The 26,405-nt window shown below is 42.9% G+C and overlaps 1 protein-coding gene across 1 annotated transcript in view; it reads left to right on the top strand.

Moving 5' to 3' along the window:
* Window positions 1-25,932, top strand: part of TRPC5 (transient receptor potential cation channel subfamily C member 5) — a 117,398-nt gene extending 91,466 nt beyond the window's left edge. Inside the window, exons 7-10 of the mRNA XM_017659582.3 lie at window positions 21,587-21,790; window positions 22,020-22,061; window positions 22,857-22,946; window positions 24,691-25,932. Of these exons, the coding sequence (XP_017515071.3) occupies window positions 21,587-21,790; window positions 22,020-22,061; window positions 22,857-22,946; window positions 24,691-25,380 (1,026 nt within the window). The 3' untranslated portion in view covers window positions 25,381-25,932. The remainder of the gene's footprint in view (window positions 1-21,586; window positions 21,791-22,019; window positions 22,062-22,856; window positions 22,947-24,690) is intronic.
* Window positions 25,933-26,405: the final 473 nt, after the last annotated feature.

Raw genomic sequence — 26,405 nt, 5'->3', positions numbered from 1 at the left:
GGGCATAGAACCTCAGGGTTTTCTTTTTCTACCTCTACACCTAGCATCTTAACCCTCTAACCCCTGTCAAAGAGCAATATTCATGCCAAAGTATTTGTCACTTTCTCCCTGGGTGTCTTGCAGCTGATTGCTTCTAATGGTAGTGGAAAAGGAAGAGATTTTCTTGTCACCTAATGCAGGGCTGTGTGTCTCCCACTGAGCTCAGTGACATTTTACTAGGAAGGGTGAAAATCATCAACTTCAGCTCTCTGTCACCACCTGCTGGTGGTAAGTTGTGTCTTCATACCACCTACTGCTGCACCTTGGCTTGGGAGAGAGCTGGTGGGGGTGAGGGGTTGCAGGGAGACGGTCTGAATAGGATCTATACAATCTCACACATCTGGAGTCATGGCCAACCATTCTGGATACTACCTGCTTCTTTGGGGTCCCCTGGTAATGTACCTTTCTTTAACATTTGGAAATTGATCTAGTGGGATCCTGATATTGAGGTGACCTGATTCCAAAAATACCTAGGTCTGTTTAAGTGGTAAAGAACAGCAAGTAGATTTGATGCCTCTTGCAACATTTCCACTTGAGTAGTGAGTGAATGCAATTTTTAGAAGGGTCCTGGTATGGGGGAAACGTTACAGAAAGGAAAGCCACTGAAGACAAATCCCTTCTACTTCAAAAGATATCACAGGCTGACTCAGTCTAAGTAGAGACTCGGTGGTCAATGTGCTTCACTGTGAATGTGTTCCATGTACCCTCTAGGACAGAGCTCAAGAACAGCAGGTAAGAGCAATCCCTTCATGGGCTGAGTTCCTTCTCAGTGCTCTGGGAAGTGTGCAGAGCTGCTGGTGGAGTGGAATGTGACTCTACAGCAATTTGTATTTCCAGGCCAGAGGAGGCTCCACCACAGTCATGGGTGGAGTCAGCCTCCAGAAATGAGGAAGCAGGGGTCACCCCAGGCCCAGCCAGCATCAGCTGTGGTCCCAGCCATCATCAGCAGGTGAAGTTGACCATACTGTATATTATTATTGTTTTGCAATAAGCAGTGAATTACTCTCTTCCCTTTATCCTTACATCTCCATCAAACTGCTTATTTCCCTCTGTGACATTTCTTTCAACACACCCACCTTGACGCTGCTGGTTCCTGATGTGTATGCTCCAGGCTTCATTGAGTCAAACTGCCCTGGATGACATTTTAATCACATTCACCCATATAAAACTAGTAGGTGGGAGAGACCGATGAGTCCCACAAAACTCATTTACCTTCGGCCCTATTCCTATCCCCAGCTCACCCAAAAGGCATCTCAGTTGCCTGCGATTGGTCCTCACAAACCATGAAGCTTTATGATGATCTGTGATACAGCCTTATTCACCAAGTTAATAAGAACCCTCAGTTTCTTTGGCTGCAGTGAAGTGTTCACTTTAACTCTGCGAGTAAGTAAACAGCACTTGCCTCCCTGAGCCACATCTGCTGGGTGGCTTGGGGAGAGTGCAAACACACAGGATTGGTTATCTCCCTTGAGGTGGCAGTATTTAGAGGCTCACATGAACTGGTGGATGGACTCTTCCACTCCAGAAGACAGCCAAGCAAATTAAGACATTCATCAGAACCAACCCAGCACCACAAAGACAGCAGGTGAGCCTGGAAGGGGCCATTGTACACTGTGGAAGTGCCAAGGGGGGCAGGTGGTCTCCCCCATCACCTGGCACCAACTTCAGACTCTCAAAGCACAGAGAGGAAGGCAGCACTTCAAATACTACACTGTGATTTGTAACAATCTAACCAGGCAGACAACCAACTGCTGTGCACTGATATGGCATCCAATTATTAAAATACTGAAGTATTTCCATACCAGTTGGTAAATAGCTGCCACTCCATAGTTCCTTCTGGGATGCCCCCAGACCACCACATGATCCAGAAAGTAAAGGGTAACACCTGGAACAGCAGGTATTTTTCACACCCCTGCTCCAGTACTATTGCTGGCATACATTGATTGGTCAGTTACTTAAACAGGCAGAATATAACTGTGGTAAGAAGAATACTAAAATACTCCCCCAAGATTTCCTGCCCTGATCATCAGGGCACTAAATATGATGAGATAGCATACTTATGATTATGTTGCATTATACAACAAAAGGGGTTTTGCAGATGTAATTAAAGTTTCTAATCATGGAGATTATCCAGGTGGGCCTAACCTAATCACATGGGTCCTTTAAAAGCAGAGTTTTTCCAGCTGGGAAAAAAGGATGTCAGAGATTTGAAGCATAAGAAGGATTTGATATGCCATTGCTAGATGGAAGATGTGTTAAGAAAAGCAGGCAGCCTCTAGGAGATGACAGAGGCTCCCAGTTGACAGCCTGCAAGGAAGGGGGGCCTCAGTCCTACAGCCAAAAGGAAATGAATTTTGCCAACAATGTAAATGAACTTGGAAGCAGATTCTTCTCCAGAGCCTCTAGATAAAAGCTTAGCTGCACTGACACCTTGATTTCAGTCTGGTGAAGGCCAATGCAACTGGAGTGGAGTACATAAAGTGGAGAGAAGTAGGAGATGAGGTCAGAGAGGTAATGGGAATGAAGATCAGATCGTGTACAGCCTGAGAAATCTTTATAAAGACTTTTGCTTCTACTCTGAGTAAAATTGGGAGCCATGGGAGGGTTTTGAGCAGAGAAGTATACAGTCTAACTTGCATTTTGATAACACTGCTGTGACTGAAAAAGACAGAAGTGATGCAAAAGCAAAGACAAACCAATTATGAGACCATTGCATTAGCTGAAACAAGAGCTGGTGGTGCCTTAGACCAAGGTGGTCATGATGGATACAAGGAGAAGTAGTTGGGTTCTAGATGTATTTCAAAGATAGATCTGGTTTGCTAATGAATTAGCTGTCAGGTGTGAATAAAAGAAAGGAGTCAAAGATGTCACTGAGATTTTGGGCCTGAGTGACTGAAGGGTGGAGTTATTTCTTACTGAGTTTGGGGAGAGTGGGAAAGGAGCAGGCCTGCGAGGAGGCAGAGATCTAGAGCTGGGCTTTAGACATGTGGAACTGGAAATGCCTACTAGACATTTGAGTAGAGATGCTGAGTAGGCAGTGGTCTATAGGTCTAGAGAAGTCCAGGCTACAGATGGAGATCTGGGAGTCAGTAGCACATGTGTGGTGTTTAAAGCCATGGAACCTGGTGAGATCACTAAGGGAATGAGTGGGATAGAAAAGAGAAGAGGTCCAAAAATGAGGCCCAGGGCACTCCCATGTGTAGAGGTTGGAAGGACAGGACAGATCACCCAAACACACTGAGGAAGAACAACCAGAGAGACTAGAGAAACACCAGGATAACCCACTATATTATAATACTGTGTTTTCCTCAGTATATGATAAGGTCATACGTTAGAGAGTGGAAGAGTCTGGATTGAACTTGGGTAGTGTAACACCAACATGGATGCACAGAACCACAACCCTATCACATAGACATTTATCTATAGGCCAAGAAGCGCCTGAAATATGTCTTGCCAATGTGTTTTAGCCCCAGGAAAGTTTGCTATGGATTCAATGTGACCAAGGAAATTGACAGCAAAACATTCTTTGGGGTGAAAGGGCTTATTACCCAGATTGTTTTCCAGGCGGTAGGTCAAGCACTAGCGTCTCTGCCTCTGTGCAGAGCCCTGGGCCGAGCTCTCTATATAGCACAATAATAGCTTATTGCCTGAAGGTGTGGAAGCAGTAGCCTAGCAACAGGCCAGTTACATCATCAGGTGGTTTAAGTTCAGTGAGGATCCTGGCCATAGGAACCCCAACTTCCCCACACTCCACCCCTCCAGGATTCTTACCTAACAATGTACACACTTTCAATCTTCTGCAATGGTCCCTGTGTGAGAAAGCTGGAGCACTGTAACCAGATTCCACAACAGCAACACAGGATAACAACTTAGAGGTAATAAAAATTAAGATACAGCAAGATTTTTATATAGGTAACAAAAATTATAATAATTCTCAAGCCAGAGGAAGTTCCCAATCCTCAAAGACTTTAGGGGCAATAGACACATGTTTTAATAACACCAACATATGCAAATCTTGTCCATCAGGTAGGATGCATGCAAGAGAGTGGTCCTGTGATAGGAGTGTTGCAGGAATGGGGTCCTTTCCAGGTCTAGTATACCATACTTTTACTCCTTTCCCCATAGGGGTTACTGAAGGGTCTATATATAGTGCTACTGGAGGTGCATGCACTGGCCATAATGATAAATCAAAACTCCTTGGTAAGATGCTCCTACCTTCCAGCTGTTCAGGATATAGTACTGTGAACTTTGGGGGACACTCTGCTGTTATTCCAGGAATACACAGGAGGCCAGCTTCCAGGCCTTGTCCCCAAGGTGCCAGGAGAGCCATCCATTGTTGGTCCATGTGTCGAAAGTTCCAAGGCCACGTCCACTCAATGGAGTCTCTGGGGTTCAGTGCAGTTGGTGCTGGCAGCAAGATGTTATTCTGGTGGCCGAACCTCAGCTTCAGTGATTCTTCCTTGGTTTGTACTTGCAGTTGTATGGGGGAGGCAACCATATGTGTTAACATGTCTACAGGGCACAGGCCTCCCTTTCGGGGTCTCTTGTTCAAACACTGTAGCACGGTCCATAAGCAGACTGACCATCCCTGCAGACTGCTGGTATCTGACATTAATCCGGATTTTAACAAGCCATTGTGCCTCTCTATCATGCCTGCTGCAGTAGGATTGTAAGACACATGAAACTTCCATTTGATTCCCAGCTGCTGCACCTATTCTTGCAGTGTATGTCCAGTAAAGTGGGTGCCCTGATCACTCTCAATTACCTGTGGTCAGCCATAGGCAGCAAAGAGATGCTCCAGGCCTCTTTTGATCATCTGCTGGTCTGCACAACAGGTAGGAAAAGCAACCAGAAGTCCGGTAGCTGTGTCCATACAAGTCACAGCATACCGATATCCTTCTAACACAGGTAGAGACCCAATATACTCTATCTGCCACCTGACGAGGGTTATAGGCCCCTTAGCTATTGTCCCATGTTGCTGTGGAACTTGGTGTAAGTCCCTTTTGGAGCACACAACGCACTCCTGCTGGGCCCTACTAACTTCTTCAAAGGTCAAAGGCAAGCCTCATCGACGGGCTACAGCCCACATTGTCTTTTACCCCACATGCAACAAATGCTGATGTAACCATTGGGCTACATCAGAGGCAGGCTTTCCTTCTAACCAACATATCTGGGCCAATTTATCTGCTTCATCATTTCATGGGGGATGCCAGTGGTAAATGACATATCACATGGTATACTGTAATTATTTTAGTCTGACCACAGGCCCATAAATCTTGCCATAATTCTTGCCCCCAAAGGGGTTGGTGACCAACCTTCCAGTTGGCATGGTACTAGGTTGGTAACCACAGGGTCAAGCCCTGATAGAAAGCCCAGCTATCACTGCAGACAATTATACGGGAAGGCTCCTGGCTGATCACAAGCCACACAGCCTGCAACTCTGCCCATTAGCTGCTCTTCCCCTCACCATTTTCCATCCATATCATCTCAGTCTTAGGATGGAAAGCTATGGCCCTCCATTTTGGGGGCTGTCCACAGCTGGAGCCATCTGTGTGCCATGCATCTTTGGGTATAGGGGCTCTTCCCTCCCGACAGGGACTTTCTGCTACTAATGGTTCAAAAGCAAGTTCTTCCTGCTTTTCACTAGTATATGTCACCAGCCCCAATAAGCGTTGGAGTTCTTCACTCAAGGGCCTACTAGAGAGGGCACTATGCTGCTGTAGGAAGGCACCCCACTTGGCTAGTGTGGGTGTTTGTGCCACACCACTCCTTGGCTTTTGGGTCCAGTCTCGTACCCACCCCAAGATGGGATACGTGGTTATTACGTTTATCAGGGCCATTCCAGTGCTGGATTCTGTAGACAGCAAGGCATGATACATGGCAGCCAGTTGTTTTTCTATCAAAGTATATCGTACCTCTGCCCCTTTCCAGAGTTGTGACCAGAATCCAACAGGTTGACGAGTTTGTTCAAGCCACTACCGGAGACCCCAGCCATAACCATCTTCAGTGACATGAACATCCAGCTCACAGGGCCTTGATGGGTCTATCACACTGAAGGCCTGCATGGCCTTGACTGCCCGTTTAGCTGTAGCAAAGGCAGATGCACATGTCTCATCCCAGTCCCACCTGACATCCTTTCATACCAACCAGTATAAGGGCTTCAAAATTTGTGCCAAGTGTGGAATAAACACTCTCCAGTAGCCTAGAAGACCCGAAACTCCTTTAGCAATGCTACAGTTGTAGGGGTAGGAAAGGCCTGGACTTTATCTATAACTGCTTCTGGTATAACTTTGGACTTACCTGACCAGATGGCCCCCAAGAATTTGACAGACAAACCAGGTTGCTGAACCTTGGTGCTGTTCACAGCCCATCCTTTCTCCTGTAGATGCTACAGCAGCCTAGGTGCTGCACCTTCTACATGTGAAAGAGAATCGGATGTGAGCATGACATCATCAATATAATGGTACAGCTGCACCATTGGAGGTTTCTCCCATGTAGCCAAGTCCTGGGCTACAAGTCCGTGACAGATGGTAGGGCTGTGGAGGTATCCATGTGGGAGGACGGTGAAAGTCCATTGCCATCTTTCATGTGAAGACAAACTGTTCCTGACTTTCCTGCTCAATGTCAATGGAAAAGAAGGCATTAGCAAGATCTACCACATGATATGTTCTAGTTCATGGCTGAGGGTATCCATCAAGCCTGCAATAGAGGGGACAGCAGCATGCATAGGGGGTATGACTTTATTCAGTTCTCTGTAATTCAAAGTCATACGCCAGGAGCCATCTGGCTTTTTTACAGGCCACACTGGGGAACTGAAAGGACTATGGGTGGGCTTTATAATACCCACCTTTTCCAGCTCCTGGAGAGTTTCTCCAATCTCTTTATGCCCTCCAGGCAGTTTGTACTGTTTGGTATTAGTCACCTGCTGAGGCACAGGCAAATCTATGGGCAGGTGCCTAACATGTCCTCTCAGAACTGCCTTCACCACACATACTCTCAGTCTGAACTCACCTGCAGTGGTCTGCAACCATAGACCCTGCAGGATATGAATCCCCAAAATATACTCAGGGATAGGTGATATATACACAGTATATACTTTTGGGGGTAGACTCCCTATTCCCAAAGGGATTTGGGCTTGTTTCACTCTGATAGCCTTACCCCTGTATCCATCTATGACAGTGGGGGTCCAGGGGAACCACTCAGGGTTACCATGAATCAGTGAACATTCAGCCCCAGTGTCCACCAGAGCCCAGACACATTGTATGTTCACTGGGGACCAATGGATAGCTATTTCAACATGTGGCCTCTGGTCCCCTTCTGGTCTCTCAGGGCAGATACCTTGACCTTCCCCTCAGTCAAACCGTGTTCCCCAATCACCTTCCTCTGTGGGCTCAAGTGAGGTTGGCTTGTTCTCCAGCAGGAAGTCTTGCAAACACACAGGCAGGACTCATGGCTCTGTCTCTGACCTCTGCCTCTTTGTTCTTAATGGCTGGATCTTCTGCTCTGGTTTCAGCTATTGCCATAGCTCCAGTAAGATCCTATTTGACTTCCCATCTAATTTCCTTCCCTCTGCTCCTGCCTGTATTAAATCAACCCACATCTGGGTCCTTGTAACCTTCATGGGGCCCTATAAATTCTTCTTGTGAGTGACAGGTCTTATTACTTCTTTCTGGATTCTCATTGCTTCAGCCTCTCCTAAGTCTGCTACTATACATGTCACCACGCTTATGGGATGCCCTAGGTGAGGGGAAAGAATGGCCACTAGAGACCCAAAGAGGGATGTAGGAGCCATTTGAAGTACAATATTTCTCATCCCAGTAGTGAAAATATCTTCATCTGGGCCATAATTCTCTGGACTACAGATGGCATTTCTTATGCCTAGCTCTCGTAACACCTGTTGGAGCTCAGCATATGTCTGCCATCTAACAGGAGAGGATGGTAGATCACCCAGATTGGGCCACACAGCATGAAGTGCAGCCATAATCCAATCAAGGAGGGAGTGATTCCCTGCAGTCTGATGTACATTTTGTAATCGCTGCCTCAAAGCAGGCTGCACTGTCAGGGAAGACAGCTTCCCCATCTCTGATCCTGACAGAACAATTCCATCTATCCCTAAGTTCCACAGTTGCAGGAGTCAAGCTGATATTGACTCCGAGGGCTTCTGCCTAAACCGGGAGCCCAAATCCACCAGCTCAGCCTAAATATAGGGACGGACCATAGAGTGCTCCACAATGTGTGGACAGGGCTGCTCCTCTCCTTGGGGAACTTTCAGCTGCTGGGTCTTTATTTTCTTTACAACCACTGGGCGTGCTTTCAATACAGGAGGCGCCAGTGCCTCCGGCATCACCCCTTCATCCTTCTCCAGCGCCTCCATTTCTGGGGCTGATGGCACCTTTCTCTCCCCTCCCCCGAGTGCCTCCTCTGCTACAACCTTTACCTTTTCTACTATGCCTCGCAGCAATGCTAGCTCAGTACTCAGCAGCTCTCTTACCTTCACCTCCATGCTTCGCAGCTGATGTTCTCATGCCACCTCTGCCTGTGCTTCCCTCAGGAGTTCGTCTTTTTCCTTGATGGCCTCTTCCTCCTTCAGAACACCTGGCAGTGCTGCCATTTCCTCTGGTAAGGAATTATTTACCTCTCCAATGGCACCTTGCTGCTAGCATTCTCATGCCGCCTCCTCTCACATCAAGGCCATTTCCTTCTTCAGGGAATCCACCGAAGTTTGTGGCTTGTGTTCTCGTGCCACCATTTCTTGGGTCTCTTCTGTAAACCTTTTTAGTACTGTGAGAAGCAGCCAAACCACAGTCCCCGCTGCCTCACGGGCACTCTGTTTTTCAAAAGACCTACTTACTATACCAAGGGCCACCCCTACTGCCTCAGGTATCACCTCCACTTGCCTCCAGTCCGGGGGTGGGGCCCAGTCCTCTAGGAGGCAAGCCACCTCAGACCACATACCCATTGGGGGACCATCCACTGTCTCCCCATTCACAGGGGCAGCCTGCTGAAGCACCCCTCCCAAAAGGGCAGCCTGTCTTTTTCCTTGGTCAACAATGAACCCTGCTGACTTTCGCCAATTGTCTTGCCAATGGGTTTCAGCCCAGGCAAGTTCGCTATGGATTCAATGTGACCAAAGAAATTGACAGCAAAACATTCTTTGGGGTGAAAGGGTTTATTACCCGGCTTGTTCTCCTGGTGGTAGTCGAGCCGTAGCATCTCTACCTCCACGCAGAGCACTGGGCCGAGATCTCTATATAGTGCAATAATACTTATTGCCTAAAGGTGTGGAAGCGGCAGCTCAGCAACAGGCCAGTTACATCATCAGGTGGTTTAAGTTCAGTGAGGATCTTGGCCATAGGAACCCGAACTTCCCCACAAATGCACTTTCACTACAAGGTCCCAGGTACACTGTTTTTCCTTCCCTTGTTATATCACAACTCTGAACTGTACAATCTCCTTGTCCTACAAGCTCCAGTGACTAAAGGGTAGGAATCACTGACACTTCATCCAACATACCTGTATCCATCTCTTGGCTGTCAAGAACAGTTTGTTAAGAAAATGGAACAACATATAAACCCTTCTGGCTTTCAGATCCATAGAACAGTCCAAATCCTGGAAGCTATAAAGGATAGTATCGCCTCTTTCCAGGTGAATGAGCTGCCCAATTCAAGCTGTAGAAATTTTATGACTTTGGAGCAGAACCATTTGAAATTTTAATAACTGTCTTTTTCTTTTGTGAAATCCTCCAAGCAATTTAGATCATTGCTTTTTCTCATTGCAGCTTGTCCTTCTCCAACCATTGTCTGGAATCTGATTGGGTATTTCTACATTTCACTAACAAGAAAGCAAACATTCACAACCACAGAGGATATTTTAATAGTGCCCCCCACCCACACCTTGGGTAATGTGGAACCTATGAAAATCTGCTGGTAATTCCATTTCAATCAACAATGTACATTTTCTGGTAGGTTCTGAAAAATACGCAGGGCTTGGTGCTATAAATGATATGAAAGAAAAGACACAGTTGATGCCTTTAGGGAACTTAACGTTCTGCTTTAGAGGGGAAAATCTGACACAAGTAAAATAACAGTGGCACTAGTACCATGAGCGTATAATAGCAGTGATTACAGATAGAATGGGCTCAGGAGTAGTCAGACTGCCTAGATTTGAAACCTGGACTGTCACTTTAGTGTGGTTTTGGGCAACTTGACCTCTTTCTACCTCATTTGATTTATCTGTAAAATGAGGATGATAATTAGGCTTTTCATTCACTGCTTACTCTCAGATCCATTTCCTGCTCTGCTCTGTATCAAGGGAACTACATTCCTGACAGTCCCTTGCCCTTTGGCTTCTGGGTATGTTTGATCAACCAGAAGGTAGGAAGAAGTGAGAAGCTAGTGTATTTTTTTCCCCATTCCCAACCTCAGTTTCTATGAGGCCTCCAACAGCAGCTGTATTTCCCATGGAGCTCATCTGCAATTGCCACCAGGCATCTCCTCCTTCCTTGGCCACAGCTGCTTCAGGGCTGGCTCCTCTTGACTCTAGCTTCCGCAAGATAGCCACAGTCTCTGGGCACCGATAGCGCCACTCACTGCTTGTTCCCATTGTCCCTCCAGCTCTAGAGATAAGAGGAACTTCTGGTTTTCGCTAATCTCTAAATTGCCTCACTATCCCTGTTCAGCTCCTTACCTCCTCCATCATCCATGTACTAATCTGTGTATTAAATCTCCTATGTTGGAAAGACCTAATTTCTGGTTTTCTGGTTGCATTCCAAACACTACCTGTCTGACTGGGTTGTTTTAAGGTTGATTTAGGAAATACAAATTGGCTGAGCCTTCAGGGTCAAATTTGGACAGAAAAGTAGAGGTTAACTTTCAGATCTCATTTATGGCAGAGAAATAGCTTACACACCAGCAAGGAGCAGCCTGGTGTTTATCAGATGCAGTAAAAGTGTAGGAGCCAGCCTCAGTCCTTCCAGCCTCTCATTCATTGATTCACCACAAAAATATCTTCAAATGGGAATGAAGTCCTCCCTGCACCAACAGGGAATATGCCTGCACAATGAGGAGAAGCATGTAGAGGAGTTGCATCTCTAGGAGCTGAAGAAAGTTCAGAGCCTGCCTTTAGAAAAATAATGTTTAAAAAGATGAGAGGTCTACTTTTGTGGCTTCCCACATCCCATGCTGAGCTCTCATACCTCCATCTACCTGGCCTACCACAGCACCCTGGGCTAACTGCCTTACCTACCTTGACCCTTACTTGGACAAACCCATTGTCTCCTCCTGTGAGCCCCAGCTGAGCTCTTTCTCAGTTCTCTAAGGCTGAGAGAAATCAGTAATAAGAATACGGTGAATTAAAAGAAAACAGCCAGTGAAATTAAGGTAAATTTTTTAAAAAGAATATAATGAATATCTGGTATATAGACAAGCTTTTATTAAATCCCAGGTACTGAACTAAGTGCTTTCTATTACCATTATAACTACTATCAATAATAGCTACCATTTATGGAGCACTTATTTATGTGCCAGACACTACACAAAGCACTTTTCATGCATATTTTCTCGTTAAATCCTTACCACAACCTTATGAAGTAGGTAATATCATCAATTCAATTTCATGGGTGACGAAACTGAGGCACAGAGATCGAAGTGACTTACCCATGGGCACACTGTTAATAAGGACACCCTAACCTGAAGAAATAACACTACCTCCGCCTCTCCTGTCTGGATCCCAACCCCCCAGGCCCTGGTATGCCCCACCCCCACCACCTCTGACACCCCCAGCTTCACCCTTCCACTTGGTTCACTGACTCGCTGACTGTCCCCTGGGTTCTAACCAGAGGACTACACTCTAAGGAATCTTTCCCTTTGTTCTGGAGACAAATTGCCTTATTCCATTTTCCTGAGGTGAGATTCCTCAGCCCCCTACCCCTGAAAACACCCCCTGCCACGAGCTCCCCTTTTTGTCTTTAGGGGGTCCACCAGACTTCAAACTTCCGGTTTCTTCTTAGCTCCTCCTCCCTAATACTCCTAGCCTCCCGAAATAAAACAGTCAGTCAACCCACCTGAGATCATCACATCCACAGGGTGAAAAGTTCAGTGCTATCAAGCTCATTTTCATGACAAGGACTTCCTCATTCAACTTACACATCCTGCCTTGGGACCTCTCGGCCCTGTTCCTCCACAGAGAGCTCTTGCATGCCCAAAGCCTCTCTTGCAATTTTACCCACACCAGCAAGTGGAATATCCACTCTCCGGCCTCAGGGGAGGAAGGATAAGCATTCTCTCTCCAATGCTGCCTTGGGGGCACCAAATACTCTTTTCAGACTTGTGCATCCTGCCTGGGCCTGGCCCTCCCCCTAGTCCAACACAGAAATAAATTCCTCGGTCGTTGGGCATCAAGGTGCACTTATGGTTTTGACAGCAAGCTGAGAGCCTGCACTGCTGAGGATGGGAGCTATTTGCCTCGGGTACTGAGGGTATACATTAGCAGGTCTCTGCTGAGCAGCATCTGCCTTTGACACCTGCTGCTGCCTAGTTATGATTTTGGTGACTGACAAAGATACAAGTGGGGATGGGAAGAGGATAAATGCAAGGAAGTGGGTTTTTTCTTTCCTGTGCTAAAGGGCCACCAAACAGGGAAGATGCCTGGGCAGCTCCTCTGTATCCCAGATTCATCTATCCTGGATGTTCATCAGGAATTGTCATGGAGACTCTACCTTGGGTGACTCAAACAGAAACAGGATCAGCTATGCTAGTGACAGGAAGAGCCTAATGCCCAAAGGATAACTCTGCCCATCTGCTTGCTGGTGTCCTTTACTCTTTCATGCATTCACTTCACAATAACTATCTCTTGGCTGGATAAATTAGTGAATTTAACAAATATACTGGGGATACAGTAGGTGACTAGTGAACAAGACGTGTAGTCCCTGTTCTCACAGGGTGTGAAATCATAGAAGTGCAGTTTCAAATTTCACTATTTGTCTTTCAGTTCTTTATCTTAAGACTGCCCTTAACCTTTTTTGGGTCATGGATTGCTTTGATAATCTGATAATATGGACACGAAAAGTTCACATATGAGCAAACATGCATAACATTTTGCATACAGTATCAGAGGATTCATAGACATCCTCCCACTGTCATCCAGAAATCCCTCACCAGAAGAACCTGTCCCCAGTTAGAATGCAAATATGTTTTGAGCTGCTAGTAGGTCATTTATGGCTCAGTGTAAAAAGTCCAATCCCTTACTGAGGTCAGGTTTTCATATGGGGCCAAGCAAGTGAGAGACACCATTAGGGAAATGTACCCGAAGAACACTGGGAGGGGACATCAAGAAAAAAAAGAAATTGGAGCCACCCAAGGAAAATGTCACCATCACCCCAGTTTTATAAAGCACTAGATCTATGTAACAGTCCCCAAAGCAAAGATGCCTTCAACCACTGCGTAAAATGACACCTGTCAATGGACAATCTAGAGATAAAAATGACTATTTTTGTATTTCAAGATTTCAGAGCTGAGACTCCCGCAGAATTGTTCCTTGGGGAAGACACAAGACTCTCCTATGGTCTCTGAATGTTCTCTTCATAGGTTACAAATTACATTTGCAGACAAGTCAAATGACCATGGCCCAAAGGTCATTGTTGGGGAGTGTGATTCTTCTTGGCTTCTGCCTTATTCTCATTATTCTTGTTCTGGGCACCAGGCATCAGTTGACTGGAAAGCTAAATGATACAAACGTTCTTTAATTTCTGAGAGGCATGAGGTTTAGAAACTAAACATGAGCTCTCAGTTATTAATATTAATAAGATCTCTCTCTTCCTATGGTCACTGGAGCCCTGTATTGTAGCCTGGCTCAAGGTGAGAGACAGCAGGGGCCAGGAGGTGTCCTTTAGCTATAACACAGTAATCAAAATACCCAGAAGGAGCATAAGAGGTTACAACCCACTGCATTACTCTACCTTTTACTTGAGATCTGACAGCAAAATTATACTATCTCAGCTGTCAGGGTAAATCTGCTTTGTTTAAAAGAGGAAAATAGAAGAGATCTAAGAGTAAAAATGAGTGGAAAGGTCATTATATTTCTCTATTTCTTATTATACTTTTTTCTGTTGCAGGATTTTGCTTTTTCCTCTGTTCTCTTTCACAATTTCCCCTGGGTGTTTGAACTTAGAGAAGTACCTGGACCTATAAAACTGTGAGCTAATCACAAAGGCTTGTTGAGTAATACTTTTATCTCAAAGCTGTTCTTCATTAATGTGGCATATTAGGACTCTCCCACAGTGAAAGAAAAGAGAGTACCACAGGCCTTCTCAGTCACTGGAAAATCAGCACCAATTATGAAAAAAGCTTTGAACTACTGAAATTAGAATCCTCTCAACTGGCTCCATCAAACTTCTCATTGGCAAGGCCCTGAAGATTCTTGGAGATTCAGAGAAGTTTCCATCATCTGATGGATCCTCTAGGCAGTTAAACCACAGGGCTTTTCTCTTAATACCTCATTACATACATTTCATAGGAACACTATGCAATGCAAAGATACTTTATGCTGAAGTCCCTCCATCCTTAACCAGGATACACTGTCTGACACATAGTAAGCTCTCAGTATTTATTGATAGATGAACAAATTAATTAATTTTTAATGCATATGATGAAATATTTTGAAGTGTTAAGACAGAGCAACTAACAAAGCTGATCAAACCTAAGCTTATTGTCATCTAGTTCAGCAGTTGGCAAATTTCTTCTGTAAAGGGGTAGGTAGTTAATATTTTAGGCTTCATGGACTGTAAGATCTCTCACAACTATCTAATTCTGCTCTTGTTACGTGAAAGAAGCATCAGTTTTTGAAGGTCTGAAGTGGGACCTGGGAAACTGCATTTTAGCGAACAATCCAGGTGAGTCTACTATTCACTGAAGTTTGGGAACCACTGATGTAATTCATTCGACTTCAATGGCCATGCGCAACCTCTCTACTCTTCCTGACTTTTTCATAGTGTTGTCTCTTTCTGGAAAATTCTTTCCCTCCATCTCTGCCTGTAGAAATCCTGCTGATCTCTTAGCTCAAATAGAACCTCTTTTGCAGAGCCTTCCCTACTTTCTGGTCCCCATCTGCAAACAGCTAGGAGTGCTCTTAAAGCAACAAAACAGGATATTGATTGGTTGGTTTCGATAATAGAATGTGAGGGGAGTGGAAGTATGAAGATAGGGGAGGCAGAGTAGAGCTAGAGCATGGGTTCTAAAGTTGAGCACCTGAATTTGTACACTGGCACTGACATTGTTACAGGAATGAAGCTAGGCAACGAATAAAAAAGTAACACACACCAAGTCCTCAAATGGTCAGAGCAGTAACTACAATGACCCAGTAACATAGCAGCCATTTCATGCCTGGGGATGGGAGGAGGGGTGCAGACATAATGGCTGCCCACTAAACAACTGTTTATGTTCAGTAGGGAGAAGGACCTGTTTGTAACACTCATTCAGGGGCCTCTGGCTGTTTGGGAAGGGTTAATTGAGTTATTGGAGGGCATTAGTATAGGGTGCAAGTGATCTGGGGGACAGTGGATGGGTAGTGAGCTGGAGCTGGAGGGAGGACTCTTTTGCCCTGATGTTTTGCAGCTGAGTTTGTGCACTTGCATTGCAGTTGCTACAGGGGCTCTAAACTAGATAAACCAATATCAAAGTCATTCCCAGAAGGCTCCAGAATGATTACAACAGGAAGTTCTAACCACCTAGCAACTGTGGGGGAGAGAGGACTGCTGACTATTTTGTGACAGGGAAATAGCCAACCCTCTTGACTGATGCACCCATGTGATAAGTTGGAAGTGAGGGTGTGGAGGGGTACGGTATACTCACTCAGGGGACTGTCTCTACTTCACAGCTTTCAAGAAGTTGCGGGTGGCCTGGACTAATTTCATATTTTGAAGATTCCTGTGTTTTTCAAATATTTTTAAAATTAATTAAAACAAAAATGGAGTTACAAAAACTATGATATATTTTAAATGCTTACATTGTTTAAACTGCATTTTTAGCCCTGAGGCAAAACTATAGCATAATGTATAACTTCTGGTGGGGCCCAGAAATCTGCATTTTTAACAAATGCCCCATGTGATTCTGATGCACACCAACATTTAAGAAGCATGCTCTGCATTCTACCAGATGGAGAAAGCAGTCCAAATGAGGTAGATTTCCCTTGAGATGCCAGGGAAATAAATTTCCCTGCCTCAGTTTGGGGTGTGTTTCACAGCAATTCATATTGCTTCCCATCATAGGGATACAGAGTTGGTCTTATGCTCATGAAGTGAGCAGCTACTAGTTAATGTGAAGGATGCCAAAATACCCCCTCCCCAAAATATCCCTCCAACCAGCCTGCCATCGGAGCCCAAGATCTCTGGGAGTAGCTTTTCTCCTGAAAGTTTATTATTAGCTCTGCTCTGTCTGTGCCTGCCACTCTCCCTTTACATTATGTTAGAAAACTTTCCAATTTGCCCAGGCAAGATGGTTGCTGGCAGGATATCTGAGAGACTGCATAAGCATTTATGAAAAGCTGGTGAGAAATTGGCCTTGTAGTTTGATTGCAAGGAAAATAACCTTGAGCTTGGGTTTGTTGAGAAATGTGAAATTGAACAAACATGTTCCATGTGTTCAGAATCTGAGCTAGTCAACAACATTTGGGGAGATGCTCTACAGACACAATACCTACACTAGCACTGTGAAAGGGGATAAAATAAATAGAAGCCCTGGCCTGCTCTACAGGACCTGGCAATCTCAAAGGCAATGCAGGGCACACACATGAACAAGAACACATATGTAAGGCTGTGTATCATTAGGAGCACATTGTGGCAGCATAAAGGTCCTGACATTTTTGGAAGGTTGGAAAGAGGAAGGACCACAGCCTAAGGTTTTGTAGGTTATGTCTTACACAAAAGCCGAGGATGTTTAAAAGTCATAGTTGCGTAGAGAAGGTAGGACAGAGAGTAGGAGGGGATATCACCACCAAACAGTGAAATTAAGCAAAGAAAAAGCCAGTGTCTATCTGACTTGACTATGTGATATCTAACTTGACTATCACATAAGGTAAAAGGTTAGCCCCATGCAGATGAATGAACACCTCTTGGGCATTATACATTTAGGGAAGTTTTAGACAAATACAACTACAAAAGCCACGTGCACAATCTTGCAATTCAAATTAGCTCAAGCGTTGAAAATAAAACAAATTTCTACATGCCAAATCATCTTCTGGTCCACATTGTGCACTGCTACAATCCCAACACCTAGCAACTAGCAGACAGTCAATATATATTTGTTGAATGAACGTATGTATGAATCAATGATTGCATCACCCATCTCTTAATAGCCCACACTGTTTAACCAATCTTGCCAGGTGGTCTATTATTGCCTAATCTTTGTTCTTCTGGTAGAATTCAGGGCATATTTCTCAAATGTTGGTGCGCATCTGTACTCTAATAGTGTTCTGTGTGTTATTCCCACCACCACTTCTAACAGTCATCTCTCTATACCCAGCACCTAGCAGAGTGCCTGTAATATGGTAGTTGCTTGACATAGGAATCAAAGAATTAGTGGACAGATACATGATGAATAAGTGGAAAAGAACTATGGAGACGATAGTTTGAAATAACTTCTCTGCTACATTATTACATAGTAATTCCCAACTTGAGCTCACCTGATTACTAGGGAAATGGAATGGTAGCATTTGGGGTCCTTGAGGCATTTTCAAAATGCTTGGCCAAAATCATGTCCTCACCTAAATGGAGTAGGCACAATGAGGGGCACCAGAAAGCCTCCTCAGTTCATATAAAGTGCCTATAGTTTATAACTTGGCCCACTGCATGATTCTATTCTTTGTTAAAACCAGATGCTTTCTTCTCCTCGTATCTTTAAAAAAACATTTTTTAAAAAGGACATAACTGCTTATTGTTTAAAAAACAAACAAACAAAAATGCTAAACTCACAGAGGGATTTGAAAAAAAAACAGAGCATTTCCAGATACCAGGACATCTAGCCAGGTTTATTAGAAAATAGCTGAATACCCATAGGAGCTACATTATCATTCTCTCTTTTCAAACTTGTCTACAGATAGAATTTTGTGTTTGAAAATTTGACTTGGTTCATTTTTAGAAACACTTAAATTGAATACCTACTTCGAGAGCTAGAGAACTGTTCCCTGGATGGAAAACTGGATATTCTCTGCCATTATAGGGTAAAATGAAGATTCAAAGTTTGTTCCTGATATTATAGGCTCATAAATGTAGGGGAAGGAACCAACAATTATATAGGCCTTACTATATACCAGACAGTAACCTAGGCATTTTACATTGATTTCTACAGCAATGCAGTTTGGTAGGCATTTTCCTCTGTCTTAACAGTTGACAAAACCATGATTCAAAGATTTGGATTGACTGGCCTGAAGTCATGCAGCTAATAAGTAGCAGAGCAGTATTTCAAACCCTGGTTTGTTTGACTCCCAAACCCCTGCTCTTTCCACAATGGCACCTACCTCACGATTTCACACTGCCTTTACTGCATACCCACCTCTACATCCCAAGTTGCCTACAGCACCATTAGCTCCCATGGCAGGATTGCAGGGCAGTGATAGTTACTATTACCATAACTGTGGCGGGGAGGGGGCTGGGGGGCATGCCTGTGCAATTTACATATGGAAGCTGTCTTAGTTCTGGGTCTCATCAAAGACATTCAAACCTCTTGTCCGCATTCCCTCTAACAAATGAGGAGGGAAAAAAATCTATGTATCCCTGTATATATTTTGGGGTTGACATCTAGATATTTCATCATAAATAAAAACAATTGCAAAGGATGTAACTTCAAGAACATGGTAAATACTGACATTTAAAATAAAACTACTCAATAAATGTATCCAATGGAATCTGAATACTATAAGGATTTGTTACTCATAACCATGTATTTAAAAATTAAATGACTAAAATCTTCTTTAAGAACAGAAAGTTTACATCATTCCTTTTTCTTCCTAAATTATTATTTCCATTCCACATCCCCACAGGATCTTATCGTAATGTTATAAAATGCTTATGTTCTAGTCTTTTATTATTATTGATCACCCTATCAAATTTCTTCATAACAAAAGTATAAATTGAATTTAAATTTTTTTCCTATGGCCAGAAGGTAATACATGTTAAAATGTTTCTTCTACATTAGTTATTATTCAGTTATTACCAGTACAAAAATGCTCAAAAGAACAGAAATATAATACAAATTTTGGTAAATAACTATTAGACATAAAAATACTTTTTTATTGGAAACACATTGCTTAAAGATATGTCAGGATTTTCATCCAACTATCTATTATATCCACAGAATATTGAGTACTAAGGAACAGGATTCAGCATCAATTATATGTTTAGTTTCCATTTTTATAAAAGCAAGTGCTAAGAAACCTTATTCATATCAATAAGTATCTGTGAATGGATAGAGTTTTATTATTCCATTGTCACTCAGTTTTCTTAAACTCTTTGAGTTATGGGCCAAAAAGTCATATGATGATATTTTGGGTAAAATAACATTTTTAACAATCTATCATCTGACAGCTTAATTAGGTTCTCCTTAAATTTTATTGAAGACAAAGAATTAGGAACCACACAACTTAGAAAAGGATTTATTGTCCAAGAAGCCTCTGAGATGGTCCCCTGCCCCCCATTTTCTGGTATATGAGCCTTTAGGCAATATCCTGCCTCTGATGTGGACTGGATGTATGGACTCAGTTCTAATAAATATTAGAATATGGCAAAAGCGATGTCATTCAGAGATTAGGTTACCAAATGACCATGGATTTTTCTCCCTTGCTGCCTCTGAGGCAGCCTGCTGTCATGTCACGAGCTGTCCTATGGAGAGGCCCATGCCCACGGAACTGAGGAAGGTGTCCAGCCAATAATCAACAAGGGACTCAGCTCCTTAGTCCAACAATGATAAATTTCACTTCACTGAAATTAAAATAGTTTTCTCTATGAAAGACACCATTAAGTAAATGAAAAGACAAGATGCAGACTGGGAGAAAACATTTGCAAGTTACATTTCTGGAAGAGCTTATATGCAAATATATTTTAAAAACTATCAAAATCCACCTGTAAGAAAATAAACATGATAAAAGTGAGCAAAGGATATGAACAGACACTTCACCACAGAGTATATATATATAGATATCAAATAAACATATGAGAGGATGCTCAATATCATTAGCCATTTGGGAAATGCAACTTCAAATCATAATGAGACCCCACAACTTTCTTATCGAGTGGTGGGAACAAACACCCATACAGCTACTCTGGAAAAAGGTTTGGCAGTTTATTATAAAAGTTAAATCATACTTACCACATGACCCAACAGTGCAACTTCTAGATATTTAAGCCAGAGAAATTAAACTGATGTTTACTCACAAACTCCACATGAATGCTCATAGTGGTTTCACTCACATTTGCTAAAAACTAGAAACAACCCAAATATTCTCCAGTGGGTGAATGAATAAACAAACCATGGTAAATCCATATAATGGAGAACCACTCAGCAGTAAAATGGAACATAGATAAACTGCAAAGGTGTTAATGCTAAGTGAACCAAGCCAATCTCAAAAAGTTACCTACTGGGATTCCATTTATCTTACATTTTAGAAAAGGTAAACTAGAGGGACAGAGAATGGAACAGTCTTTATTTGGGGATGGGGGAGAGTTTGATTACAAACGGTCAACACTAGGGAGTTTTGGGGGCTGATGCAACTGTTGCATGTCCTGATGGTGGCGGTGGTTACATCAGCCCCTCTAGGTTTTAAAACTCCTAGAAATGTACACCAGTGTGTGTGTCTTGATCGTGATGTTGGTTACACAGGTATATACACTCGTCAAAGCTCATCAGCCACTTAAAATGGGTGAATTTTACACTATGTCAATTATACCCCAATAATATTGAATTTTTTAAAAAGAAACCTTGCCCATATCAATCCCACTCCTTAAAAATAACTACTGTTGACATTTGAGTATGTAACCTGTCTAGAATGTATGCATGTCCTATAAAGGGTTGTTCAATCGCATAAATAACATCATTGTACACAGTATCTATTGTGCTTTGTGTTGTTTTTTTTACTTAAAGGTCCTGGAGGTCTTATAGATATATGGACAAATCCATGTATACATATATATGTTCTCTCTCTATATATATAAAATGTTGATAGATACACTATATTTTTAAGTTATATTGTAAGCCATTTTGTGAATGTAACACCATTTATTTAACCAGTCTCCCACTGCTGGATATTTAGGTTGTTGCCAAAGTTTTGCTATTACAAGCTATAGTGCTGCAGCAAACAGTCCTGTGCATGCATCTTTTTGCAATCATATTGATAGATAAATTTCTAAAAGTCGAATGACTGGTTCAAAGGGTATGTGTATAGCTGCTTATAGCTTAGCTGCTGACAGATTGCCCTCTAGAAAGAAGCAAGTAGAACTTTTAGAATGAATCATGTGTGCATTTTGAAGTTTCTTATTCCAAATCCTTGAACTTTTCTTTTGTAGGATCATGCTGATATTGAGTGGAAGTTTGCAAGGACAAAACTCTGGATGAGTTACTTTGATGAAGGTGGCACCTTGCCACCCCCTTTCAACATCATCCCCAGTCCCAAGTCATTTCTATACCTGGGTAACTGGTTCAACAACACTTTCTGCCCCAAAAGAGACCCTGATGGTAGACGAAGAAGACGCAACTTGAGAAGCTTCACTGTAAGGCTTTTAAAAATGGTTTCTTCTTAAAATTATTTTTCTACTTTCCTTTCTTTGAGACATGCTCTATCTTATACATCATAAAATCCCTCCAACCTACAGATGTTTGGGGGTTTATCAGGCAGCAACTCCTGTGTCATTCTGCAGTCCTAATGTTTAGACATATCTTCGGGTGGATGGGTTGCTGGGAGATGGCTAATGTAACCTCTGTGTCTGCTTTCAATGACAGGAACGCCATGCTGACAGCTTGATACAGAATCAGCATTATCAGGTAAAGCTTCCTCACAGGGACTAAGCACAATTGTTCTTGGTCAGCTGTGAGACTTTGGTTAAGTTACTTAACCTCACTGAATCTCAGGTTCCTCATCTGTAAAGTGGGGGTGATGAAACTTAATTCAGTGTTGTGAGAATTGAGTGGTAACTATATATGAGTGTATGTGTGCTTGTGTGTCCTGATGCAGTGCCTTGCACAAGTGCATTAAATGGTAGCTATCATCATCACCATTACTAATACCAAGCATAGTGACAATGTGTGTGCCGTTCCCAGGAGACAGTAAAATGAAGCCATCCCTGTAAAGGAGCAGTGTAGACTAACTCTAAGAAAAATATCTTAATTATGTAATTAGTGGACATTGACATCAGCAGACTTTGTGACATTGAAGAATGACTTTCTCAACTTTATAAGAATAAAAACTCTCATCTTATTAAGATGGTTAAAGTTTAATCTAGCCTGAAAGGAAAGGATATTGACTGTGACCATTCAGGTATCATTTGGCTCTCATTATTCCACAAATGTGAATCTGCATTTACCTTATGCTTGGCTGGAAATTTTTTCCATTCATGTGAGTTTGGTCTTACTGGCCCACTGTGCCACTAAATTTGGACACATAATAATTCTTCATTTAACCAATGGACTTAACTGGTTGTGCAGAAAATGGCTGGATCCTGGGGGGATTTTCTATTACAAAGACCATCTAGGGTTTTTTTATTTCCTGTGTATGTTCCTTATTTTATTGAGAGCTTGATAAGGAAATTGAATGCCTCTTCATGTTTTTTTTAATTCCAGGAAGTTATCAGGAATTTAGTCAAAAGATATGTGGCTGCTATGATAAGAAATTCCAAAACAAATGAGGGGCTAACAGAAGAAAATTTTAAGGTAATTTAATCATGAAGTGGTTCTCATTTCACATTTCTTAAGCATCATTTAATCTTCAGTGTTTGAGGTTTCTGGTGATGGAATTTCAGCTTCTTGTAACAGCAAAACCAGCTTCAATTCCTGTTCTCTCTCTCAGAATAGTCTGTCATCCAGTAGATGGAGTGATGTTACCAATGTCTATCACCACAATCAGCTTTATGAGCAAAAGAAATCTGCCCTATGCATTCTTTTAATATTCTCGGTGCTTCTCAGTGTGGGAATTGAGTGCTTTAAAAGGTGTGGCAAGGGGCAAGATAGCAAAGGGAAGATGCTTGGAGATTCGAAAGCCCTTTTTAGTTAAAAAGTATAAGATCAAGACCAAAAAAATCTATTATTAAACCCAAGATTTAAGAAACCCTACCATTAAACATTAAAATTCTCCAAATACTAGCATTAGCCTAAAACAGTGGTTCTCAACCAGGGGCATTTTTTCTCCAGGGCACATTTGGCAATGTCTGGAGACATTTTTTGTTTTCACACTGCAATGTATGTGCTATTGGCCTCTGATGGGTAGAGAGCAGCATTGCTACTAATCATCCTGGAATGTACAGGACAGCTCCCCACAACAGAGAATGATCCGGCTTGACATGTCAAGAGATTGAGAAATGCTATCCTAGAACACATGCACATATTGTAGGGAACATAGGAAGGCTGTTATCCTAATGCATAGACATGACTCTTCTATGGAGGGCCTGCTATATGCCAGCTACTCTGCTGGGTATTGCGGCACAGTGGCGAGCAAGCTCTAAACAGCCCCTACTCTGGCGGAGTGACACATGAACAATAACACTAGAGGATGATGAATGACTGACTATTCTAACATGATAAACACAGGGTGCTGTGGAGACACAGAGAGTACATATGGGGGGCTCCCACTGGGACTTGGGGAGTCAGGGCAGGCTTCCCAGAAGTGATGTTTAAGCTGCAGCTCAAAGGAGGATCCAGATAAAGGAGCGTTGGGGAGAAGAATGTTCTAGACAGAGAGAACAACACAGGCAAAGACCCAGAGGCAAGAAAGAATATGCCCATACAGGTTGACAGTAGAGAGCCTGAGGAAAGAGTAGGAAGAGATGAAACAGGAGAGACTGACAAGTACCAGGCCTTGAAAAGCCTTGTAGTCCATGGAATGGCATTTCTACTTTTACCTAAGGTCAGTGGCAAGCTACTAGAGAGTTTTAAGCAAGGGAATGACGTGATCCAACTTAAACTTTTAAAAGGTGGTTTTTAAAGGAGCAATTATCTAAGCAGCGAGTTAGAGATAGAAGACATTTCATAGGGAGTTGAATGAACAGGGCCTCCTGTCCCAAAACAAGTCTCATCACCTGATGCATTCCATTCCCTAGTTATGTTTCTAAAGTCCTAAAAGCTTTTTCCTCTTCAGTAGTTCCTTTATACGCAGATGCCCACCAGAGCCAGTGCAATAATTCAATACCTTAATTCTTAGTACTTCAACAGGGACTAGTGCTCCTGATGGGGAGCGTCTGAAATCAACTTTACCAATTGCACAGTTCTTTCAATGTCCAGCCCTGCCTACAGTTATTGGTATTTTTTTGTGTGCTGGAATAATGTGAGATTTTCTGGTAGCTTCTGTACTTTATGGTTTGATATTAGGCAAAATCTGGAACATTCCAAAGGATACTCAATGTGCCTATTTTGAACAAAAGACCAAGTCTCTTAATATAATGTGTCTTCTCTCCTGCCCTAGGAATTAAAGCAGGACATCTCCAGCTTTCGATATGAAGTGCTTGACCTCTTAGGAAATAGGAAACACTCACGGAGAAGCTTTTCCACTAGCAACACTGAACTCTCTCAGAGGGATGATACCAATGATAGTGGTGGGGCGCGGGCCAAATCCAAGAGTGTCTCTTTCAACTTAGGCTGCAAGAAAAAGGCCTGCCACGGGCCACCTCTCATCAGAACCATGCCAAGAGCCAGTGGTACTCAAGGGAAGTCAAAAGCTGAGTCATCAAGCAAACGCTCCTTCATGGGTCCTCCTCTCAAGAAACTGGGTCTCCTGTTCTCCAAGTTTAATGGTCATATGTCTGAACCCAGTTCAGAACCAATGTACACAATTTCTGATGGAATTGTTCAGCAGCACTGTATGTGGCAGGACATCAGATATTCTCAGATGGAGAAAGGGAAAGCAGAGGCCTGTTCTCAAAGTGAAATGAACCTCAGTGAGGTAGAATTAGGTGAAGCCCAGGGCACTGCTCAGAGCAATGAATGCCCTCTAGCCTGTTCCAGCTCTCTGCACTGCGTATCCAGCATCTGCTCCTCGAATTCTAAACTTTTAGACTCTTCAGAGGATGTATTTGAAACTTGGGGAGAGGCTTGTGACCTGCTCATGCATAAATGGGGTGATGTACAGGAAGAACAAGTTACAACTCGGCTCTAAGTCAAGCCCCTATCAGCTGTTCTGGAACTCAAGAAGAAATTTGTAATTGCCTTGCTCTTGGAGGTGACATAGAATATGATTCCCTTACTGTGCCCCCCCTCAAGAAAGGAGAGTGAAACACCTGTTATTTTCACTGTCTTTTATAGCTACATTCTTAATTTTTGTTCTTATATTATTATTGCTATTATTTGCCTTTTTATACCTATAAACACTAAGTCCATTTCACAACCAACTGAAAGGGTGTTTGCCCCTAATCAGCAGAGGTGCAGTCGGGTGCTTAACCCTTTGGCTTTGCTTTTTACCCTTGCTTCCTTGAAGCGCCAGGTGCCACTTTGCTACGGTTGCTGCCACACAGATTCCTGACCTTCCTCAGGATCTCACACCATTTCCCCATAGGGCTGAGGGATGTGGTCTGCAGTCCCCACCAGCTATCAGATAAAGCAAACTAACCTGCCTATCTCTGTTGCTCTCCAGTGCTCCATGCTGCCCATTTCGGTTCACTTAACTGACTCCAAAGAATTGTCAACTTGTGGTTTCTAGGTATAACTGGCCTTCTTGAGTTTTTGTTCTTAAACAATACAACTTCTCCTTATTGTGAGGGCTGTGGCTGTTGAGTTTTTGTTTCTTAAAGATATGTTAGTTTCCAAATGTGTGCCAATGAATATTTACCCATAGCATATGTCATACCTAATTAGTGAATTCCTCTCCTGTGTTTCTGTATTTCAGTTAACTTACATTTTAAATTTTGATAGCATTGGGATTAGTATTTAGGATGTGTACTGTTTTTAAAAACTTCTGCACTCTAACCAATAGTCACTACATTTCATATATTGGCAATTAAAAATAACTAGCTGGTATATTTATAGGGTCCTATCTACTGTTGATAGTTTTAATCATTATTGCTATCAAAAGCATTTCTAAGATAAAAGCCTGGATTTGAAAATTTTTTTTTGAGAGGGCATCTCTCATATTTATTGATCAAATGGTTAACAACGATAAAATTCTGTATAGGGGAGTCAATGCTC

The sequence above is a fragment of the Manis javanica genome, chromosome X, assembly GCF_040802235.1.
Source record: "Manis javanica isolate MJ-LG chromosome X, MJ_LKY, whole genome shotgun sequence".
Taxonomy (NCBI): Eukaryota; Metazoa; Chordata; class Mammalia; order Pholidota; family Manidae; genus Manis; species Manis javanica.
This window is presented reverse-complemented; position numbering and strand designations above follow the sequence as displayed.